Source organism: Homalodisca vitripennis, chromosome 3 (assembly GCF_021130785.1).
Source record: "Homalodisca vitripennis isolate AUS2020 chromosome 3, UT_GWSS_2.1, whole genome shotgun sequence".
In the NCBI taxonomy this organism is placed as follows: domain Eukaryota; kingdom Metazoa; phylum Arthropoda; class Insecta; order Hemiptera; family Cicadellidae; genus Homalodisca; species Homalodisca vitripennis.
This window is the reverse complement of record NC_060209.1, coordinates 210,219,990-210,229,571: the sequence shown is the minus strand read 5'-3', so window position 1 is coordinate 210,229,571 and position 9,582 is coordinate 210,219,990. Positions and strand designations below refer to the sequence as shown.

The following is a 9,582-nucleotide window of genomic DNA, read 5'->3' as shown; positions in this document are numbered from 1 at the left end:
TGACTTTAACTATTTACTTTTGAAGGTAAAGTGAACTAAAACAGTAATACAGGGAAAAATAAATTTAACTATTATTATTTAGGTTTAAATTATAAATGATATATATATATTATATATATATATATATATATATATATATATATATATATATATATATTAATATATTAATATATTAATATACATACATATATATATAAATATATATATATATATATATATGTATGTATATTAATCTTCAATAAGAATTCTTCAATTGAATTAAAACAGTTTCTATATTTCGGCTTAAGCCGTTTTCAGGAAATTACAAAAAAAATATAAATAGGGCTATAAGAACAGAATAAACATAAAACATCAACACAGAAAATGAAAAAATGGCATAGATTTATTTTTGGCTTTAGACCGCTTCGGAAAATATGATTTTTGTCTGATCGCAAATTAAATATTTTATTACTAATGATGGAACCTCTAAACAGACTTAGCCTTAAATGCCCTTAATTTTCTCAAATCATGTACTGTATATATTTAATTGTAGAATTAGTGATGAATTATATTTTTATTTACTTTCTTATCTACAACTGTTAGATGATTTCATTTATAAATATATAATTTTATTCTTGAGGTCGGTTCTGGTTTCTAAGAAATTATTGTTTGTAATACAATTGTACATAATATATTTGAGAAAATTAAACATTAGTATTATTTCAGTACATCTGCTCATACAGCATCTATTGCCAAGGTTGCTGTGGGACTGTGGTTACCAAGCTAAACACAGACGAAAAGGTCCAGACAGCTGTGAAAAATCATTTTGGAAGCAAGCAAAAAAACTATATTTTAGGTATGGAAATGTTACCTAAACGTTGCTTAACATATGTAGAACTTAGAAAAAGCTATGAGCTTATTTTTACGTACTCAAATACAAACTCTTATTTAATCTATACTGTATTTGTTACAACCACAAAGTTTTAATCCCATTGAGCTACCGAAGGGCACAGTGATGGTGTGTGATGATAATCCCATTGAGCTATCTTTAACACATTTGCTACCGAAGGGCAGAGTGATGGTGTGTGATGATAATCCCATTGAGCTATCTTTAACACATTTGCTACCGAAGGGCAGAGTGATGGTGTGTGATGATAATCCCATTGAGCTATCTTTAACACATTTGCTACCGAAGGGCAGAGTGATGGTGTGTGATGATAATCATAATGCACAATGCACCGATTCGCAGTCAAAGGTTAAAATTGTTATATTTGTAACAAAAATGTGTTTAGTTTTATATATTTTTACGTACGTATGATTATAAAAAAATAAACAATAATGAAAAAGAGGACAGATGTATTAGAAGTTAGAAGCAGGTAGCATTATGTATCACACTTGTAGACACTTCTCGGCGCCAAACACAAAGCCACAAAACAATAATTGCAAGAGCCATACTCAGCACGTACACCCACTCCCTAGTGTAATGGTTCCTAAACGTCGGATGTAAATAACTCATGAGTGAGGCTATTTTACCTCGGCGGCACGCACACTGTGTCGAGTTCACAGACATACGATCGTTATGTGTATTACACATTTATATGTTTATTATCTCTCTCGCACTTTGTTGCAGAAATTTATGTTATCTCTGTATTGACCATCGACAATAACACAATTCTGTCACACCACGCGTCCACCTGTTAGCTAGTAATCTAATAGGAACAATGTTTTGCACTATTAACTGAACAAATAAACTAAAACTTGCAAGGATATGATTTTTTTAAATATCACTTACATTCAATTCAATCCATAATCTGATTACATTTACGGTATTAAGCATTAAAAGTTTAACAATCCGCTGTAAAAAAGACTTACAAATGGTAAACTACGCATCACTGGCCCTCGGGTATGTCCCGTGTGGACTCTTTTCCACTTCAAGAACATTCTCAGCTGATATAACTCTCCAGTCATAGAAACCAATCCCTGTGACCAGAGGAACTTTATAAAGACTAGAGTATCTGGTTGTTGCCATACGCCACTATTAGTTGTGTACTCCTGTTTCTGTATCTTCGACAGGAAGATGAACCGGACACTGGAGGCCGTGACTATGCTGGAGCGATGTCTACGTCTGGATACATCCTATACTCCAGCATACCTTGTCCTGGCCAAGCTGCACTCTCCGCCAGTGGCAGCGAGGCTCCTGTATCACGTGACCCGGCTACTACCGAACTCTCCAGACTATCAGGCGTACTTCGCTTCCTGGTTACATGACAGAGGTTACCTTTTAGCCGACTAATTATAATTGTACAGATGACTCCATACGTTTGTTGTTTTAATTATCTATCTATATACATCCATAAAAGAAAGTCGTGTTAGTTACACTATTTATAACTCGAGAACGGTTAGACCGATTTTGATGATTTTTGTGTGTTTGGAATTGTCTTCGTCGGGAATAGCATAATAAGTAATAAAATATCAGAAAAGTTCAAAGGATTCCGCCCCACTGGTCTCTAAAAGTTACGGAAATACCCGTAAGAAATGCATTGCAGCAAACATATTATGTTAAGTGAAAGAGTCTATTCAAATTTAATCAGCTGTTCTTTGTAAACATATATAATGCGACAAAAGAAATATATGTTTATATCAATTAATTACCATTTTAAATTGCTTTACATTTATAGTTTGAAAACACAGAGTAAGCTTAAGATAAACAGCACATTTTTTCAACTGTTTCTGCAATCACTGTTAAGCTTAGACTTTACTATCCAGATAATACAATTCAAATTTTTATTTTTAACAATTCAAAGAAATTATTATCTCTGCATCTCCAAGTCAGATACGTACATTATTTGCTCATCATTTACATGCATGTACATCATTTTGACATGCTTTCTATCGAACCCGTCTAACCTGTGGCACAAATACAAGGATAATATGGCAGAAGATATTTTACATCAAATTCGTTCAAGAAATTCCGATCTTGAAATGAATGAGGAGATACATAATCGGGCCTTGCTCTGAATCGAAGACATGTGTTATCTCATGTGCGATAGTTTATTAGTCAGGTTAGGAATGCCAGCGCCAAATCGTGAAATGAATGACGCATTTAATCGAGAATTGGAACGGGAACGTGAATATGATCACCAGGAATTAGATTTAGTAGTTCAAACGAATGTACCCCTGATGAATCCCCAACAAAAGGAAGTTTATGATACATTAACTCTTTCAAGCACCGTGTTACAAATATGTAACACAATTTCAAAGCCCCTTGATGCACGGTGTTACAATTTTGTAACATGAGATATTTTGCTTCGTACAAATCGCAACACTAGCGCTACCTACATGGAACTTGTGTGTATTAGTTCCATAGTTCGTCCGCTAGATGTCAGGGGCATTCACTTTACTGTTTGCAGCAATCTACTGTTCAGTGTGTGAATGTCTGTAGGAGCATGCACGTGGTTTGCCGTGTCTTACACATTTATAGCTACAAAATTGGTAAGGACATTAATATAGGTGTAATCAATTACTGAATCTGAATTAACTATTTCTTTTGAGTTATTTACTACACTTTACAAGTCAGAAACTAGCATATATATATATATATATATATATATATTATGTATTATGAAAGAGCGTTACTATAGTGTAACACTGTGCAGCAAGAGGGTAGTAATAGAATCACTGACACTGTCACAGTTTTATGTTTTTATACAATATTAAATTTTTAATAACATACAATTTCAATAAAAATTCGTTATGTGTACTTACTATAACTACATATAAGAATGTGTCCCAAAAAATTTAATTCTTTCCTTTAGTAAAGTGGAATTTTATCTTTTTTTATTGAATTTTCGTTGGATCCGACAAAAAGGTGCCAGTTGCGGATTAATATAGAATTCCTCATCCTTTCAGGAGAATAATGGGGAGTAAACTGAAGGATGAAGAAATTCTTCACTACATAGAAACTGAGCCAATTCCTTCTGACGCCGAATCAATTGACGGCTTAGAAGATGAGGAATCATCACCATCAAACCTAACTGAACCGCCTGATCTTGATGAAATTTCTGATGTTCTTCCACTACAGAATGATTTTTCTCTAACTGAATTTGATCATGACTATTGTCTTTTCCCATCTCCGATGGAACTTATAGGTTTTGGGGCAAGTGAGACCATCTCAGAATCAACCACTGTTATTATTGAAACAGTGACTAATGAAAGATCAAGTTCATTAGAAAGTCCTCTTCGCTCAAAATGCCTTACATACCAGGATAATGTTAATGAACAGGATGAACCCGCTCATATTCTTATTGAAGTGCCAAGCTCAGATTCTCTTCCTTCTACAAGCTCAGCCGCATGTCAGGAGGAAACTGTGGAGCAAAGTAAACTTACACCAAATCCTGCCAAAAACAAAAAAAGAAATTTAAAAAAGGTGGCTTGTAAAGTGAGTTTGCCCGAAGACGTTCCTATGGCTAACTCAATGCTTAGCTCAGCGTCAAGTCCTGCCCTATCTACAAACTCTGTGCAATCTCAGGAAGGTACTAAACAAAATGGGGCGGGTCCTTTACCCCCAAAAAGTAAAAGGGCAAAAAAAGGAACTGTAAATAGGCAACCTAAAATTAAATTCGGTCCTGCAGTTCGCCCACCACCTACATGGCGTTTTTCAGATCAAAATAGGCAACTATGTCTGGATCAATGGGTCATAATTGTGGACCTTCTGAACGTATACAGGCAATGGAAAACCAATCCCTAATCTGTTTGTTCAAAACAATGATTTCAAATGAAATGATTGAGGACATAGTTTTCCAAACTAATCTTTATGCAGAACAGTCTGGAAAACGGTACACTCCAACCACCAAAACTGAAATGGAAGTATTCTTAGGTATTAATATCCTTATGGGTATCAAGCGTCTACCCAGCTACAGGGACTACTGGTCGTCAGAACCTGATTTGAATGATCCCTTTATAAGTAAACTGATGCCTGTCAACAGATTTAGTTGGCTGTTGGGTAACCTTCACTTAAATGACAACGCATTTTTGCCCCGAAAAGGAGATCAAGATTACGATAAACTTTATAAATTACGTCCATTCCTCAATGCAATAGCTGACAATTTTCGGAGTAACTTCATCCCAGGGCAAGTAATGGCAGTCGACGAATCAATGATTAAGTTTAAGGGGAGGAGTTCCTTGAAACAGTATCTACCCAAAAAGCCCATAAAGAGGGGGTACAAACTTTGGATGCTTGCAGATAAATCAGGTTATATTGTTGAGTTTGAAGTATATACTGGGAAGGTAGGCGAAATGACACAGCATGATTTAGGACCTACAGTTGTCAAGAACCTGACACAACGTTTTCAGGGCAAACACCAGACTGTGTATATCGATAACTACTTTGTAAGCTATTTGATGGAAGACTTGAAATCTATGGACATCAATGCTTGTGGTAAAGTACAAGCAGGTAGAAAAAATTTGCCTGTGTTCAAAGATACTAAAGAGATGGATAGAGGGGACTATGACTGGAGAGTTAGTGACGGAGGAGTAACTGCTATCAAATGGATAGATAACAAGGAAGTTCTCTTCCTTTCAAATTTTCACGACCCGTTGGAGATAACAACCGTAAAACGCAGAATGAAAGACGGAAGTCGTGTTGACGTAAATTGTCCTACTGCAGTTCAAGACTGCAACATGAATATGAACTGTGTCGATAAATTCGATCAGATGAAGGCCTTATACGAGATAAGCCGAAAAAGTCATAAGTGGTGGCACCGTATATTCTTCTACTTTGTTGATGCTGCAATAGTTAATGCTTATGCTATCCACAACTGTCTCCCAGTACCTCGATTAGACATGAAAACCTTCAGAAGGCAGGTAATGTTCGGCCTTGTCAGTGAGAAGTATGTTGCTGCTGGGACCCGTGCAGTAAACACACCACCCAACTGGAAAAATCGAGTACCCGATGCTATACGAAAGACCGGTTCTTCTCACCAGCCTGTAAAAAGTACAAGACGTCGCTGTGGTGTGTGCAGCACCAAAAAGAAGCAAGTGTTGACAAGCTGGCTTTGCAATGTGTGTCAAATACCACTGTGTATAAAGTCTCAAAAAAACTGTTTCCGTGTCTTCCATGAAAAAAAGTGAAATATGCACTAAGAATGGTCTCAAGACTGGACTTTTAGAATATAGAATTTCTTATAATAAGTTTCAAGATTCAATATGTACTAAATTTGTATATTACTAAGACTCCATTTATTTATTTAATCCTCACTTTTACTTATTTTTTAAGATTATGGTGATCCAATGAAAATAAACCCCCTGCTGCACGGTGTTACAAATATGTAACACCCTCTTATCAGTAAATGATAAAAACTAAAATATTTATTTACATGTTCTCTTATGGCCTAGGTGTTAATAAATTATAAATGTATTGTAAACTTGGCAATTTCCAAAAAAAAAAAATTTCCGTGCAGGTAGAAAAAGGTCAGAGAAAACGAGGATTTTCCCGTGCAGGAAAGAGTTTGAAGGCAATTGATGGAAACGGTGGTTTATATTTCCTGGATGCCCCTGGTGGAACTGGTACGACATTCCTCATGAGTAGTTTTAGCCACCGTTCGTGCAAGGTCCAACATTGCGGTTGCAGTTGCTTCTTCTGGAATAGCAGCCACATTGCTAGAAAGATGTCGTACGGCACATTCTGCATTAAAATTGCCGTTAAATCTTTAGTCTATTGAAGAACCAACATGCAATATTACAAAGCGCTCCGCTATGGCCAAAGTTTTATCAGAATCGAAAATCATCATCTGGGACGAATGCATAATGGCGCATAAACGTGCATTTTAAGCACTTAACCGAACATTACAAGATCTACGTAATGGCTCGAGATTTTTTGGAGGCGTACTGTCAGGCGATTTCCACCAAACATTGCCAGTGATTCCCAGATCGACTGCTGCCGACGAAATAAACGCTTGCCTCAAATCGTCGAATCTATGGCGCCGCGTTATTTGTTTTCGCGCCTAATAATAAAAAAAATGTAGTTTATCACAAGGTGCTACAATGAATGGCAAATAAAAAATCATTGAATATTTTTTTTTATTTACCTAATTTTTATTATCCTAATTTAAAGGGTAAAAAATGTAATCATGTGATATTGGCTTTAAGGCGGAACAAAGTTCGCCGGGTCAGCTAGTATTGTATAAGAGTAATGTTCCACAATTAAATTATTGAAACGAAAAAGTACTCTAAAATGTTTAGATTAAATTAATTACAAAAACATAAGTTATTTTTAAATAAAAGAGAAACAAACTTAATGCCTCGTTCCGTAATATAGCATGAAGAATTTTGCTTTGAGGTATCTTACTGACGAATACATTTTATAGCAACAATTTTTAAACAGGAAAATAAACATAGAACAGAGATAGAGATACGTCAAGGCAGTATGAGATATACCATATTGTTGATATATGAATATTCAAAGACATCCATTGGATGAATTGTATTAATAGGTTATACGTGGAAATGAAAACACAATTTTCTTATCACATTTGAAGTCACATGCTTATAACCAATTCTAAATTTTCTTAAAAACGCAACATTAGTGACGTCAAGTTCAATAACGAAACATATCGCAACCTTAATCAACCGTGAAACAATGTACACTTTATCAGAAATGTCATGTCTGAAAACATGTCTATGATGAATTAGTATTAATATGAACCGAACTGACACTTAAGAACAGTCGAGGAAGATGTCAGTGGGATGAAGAGAGTAACTCCATCTGTACTCAGAACACCACACGTCCCGCAAGCAGAATCTGTCAGCTCCGTGCCGCCGATGTTTAACCAAATTTCTCAACCACCGTTAATTGAACTGTCTTGCGGAATTGGTTTGAGAATTTATGTTCTACCTTAAGACCTCTGAAGAGATAAATAATGAAACTGTTGAGCATATACGCCTTGATGGCTAGTTAAGTTATTTAATTAATGTTATAAGACGTGACTTTAGTTTTAACTTGTTATTTATAATTGAAATAAACCACTGTTATGGATAAATTGAATTTTTGTACAATAGTAATTTATTAAACACTTGTACTCCTACAAGTTGACACGTGCCTCTTAGTTGTATTCTTTCACAAGTAAATAGAATATTTCGTCAAAACGAATGGATGAGAGTCATACAATTCTTAGATATTCTTGAGCCAAACGACCTGAATAGGAATTTTAAAATGAGGGAAACTACAATTATCATACATAACCTAAAACATTTACACGGTAAAAATACATCATAATTAATAAAATACACTATCTGAATGAGACGTATTGACGGATTTAGGTCCAATAATAAACAAACTCAGTTTCTAAATGTGCCGACTCATCTTCTCTCAACGACATCATACCATATTTCCTAAGCCTTAAACATAATTTATGTGGCTCTTACCGTGGCATCTATAGCTGTAATTAGTTGAAAAAGATTAAAGTTCCAAAGACACAGCGCTAGAAGCGCGATAGTCTACAGCATTGGGAACCATGCACCTGTACAGCCGAATAACGAAAACATTGCAAGTAGTGTCAGTGCGGTCTATAACTGTGTGTTGTTGGTAGGTAGTGCCTGACGCACCACGGACACAGCGGGAGAGGCGCGATAGTCTACAGCATTGGGAACCATGCACCTGTACAGCCGAATAACGAAAACATTGCGGGTAGTGTCAGTGCTGTCTATAACTGTGTGTTGTTGGTAGGTAGTGCCTGACGCACCACGGACACAGCGGGAGAGGCGCGATAGTCTACAGCATTGGGAACCATGCACCTGTACAGCCGAATAACGAAAACATTGCGGGTAGTGTCAGTGCTGTCTATAACTGTGTGTTGTTGGTAGGTAGTGCCTGACGCACCACGGACACAGCGGGAGAGGCGCGATAGTCTACAGCATTGGGAACCATGCACCTGTACAGCCGAATAACGAAAACATTGCGGGTAGTGTCAGTGCTGTCTATAACTGTGTGTTGTTGGTAGGTAGTGCCTGACGCACCACGGACACAGCGGGAGAGGCGCGATAGTCTACAGCATTGGGAACCATGCACCTGTACAGCCGAATAACGAAAACATTGCGGGTAGTGTCAGTGCTGTCTATAACTGTGTGTTGTTGGTAGGTAGTGCCTGACGCACCACGGACACAGCGGGAGAGGCGCGATAGTCTACAGCATTGGGAACCATGCACCTGTACAGCCGAATAACGAAAACATTGCGGGTAGTGTCAGTGCTGTCTATAACTGTGTGTTGTTGGTAGGTAGTGCCTGACGCACCACGGACACAGCGGGAGAGGCGCGATAGTCTACAGCATTGGGAACCATGCACCTGTACAGCCGAATAACGAAAACATTGCGGGTAGTGTCAGTGCTGTCTATAACTGTGTGTTGTTGGTAGGTAGTGCCTGACGCACCACGGACACAGCGGGAGAGGCGCGATAGTCTACAGCATTGGGAACCATGCACCTGTACAGCCGAATAACGAAAACATTGCGGGTAGTGTCAGTGCTGTCTATAACTGTGTGTTGTTGGTAGGTAGTGCCTGACGCACCACGGACACAGCGGGAGAGGCACGATAGTCTACAGCATTGGGA

General features: G+C 37.2%; 1 protein-coding gene across 1 annotated transcript; it reads left to right on the top strand.

Annotated features, from left to right (window-relative positions):
• Positions 1–1,853: 1,853 nt before the first annotated feature.
• On the top strand, positions 1,854–9,196 carry LOC124358591 (piggyBac transposable element-derived protein 4-like). Its single transcript, XM_046810895.1, has 5 exons — positions 1,854–1,882; positions 2,053–2,223; positions 3,889–4,139; positions 4,799–6,039; positions 9,113–9,196. The coding sequence occupies exons 1-5, from the start codon at positions 1,854–1,856 to the stop codon at positions 9,194–9,196; spliced, it is 1,776 nt and encodes a 591-aa protein (XP_046666851.1).
• Positions 9,197–9,582: the final 386 nt, after the last annotated feature.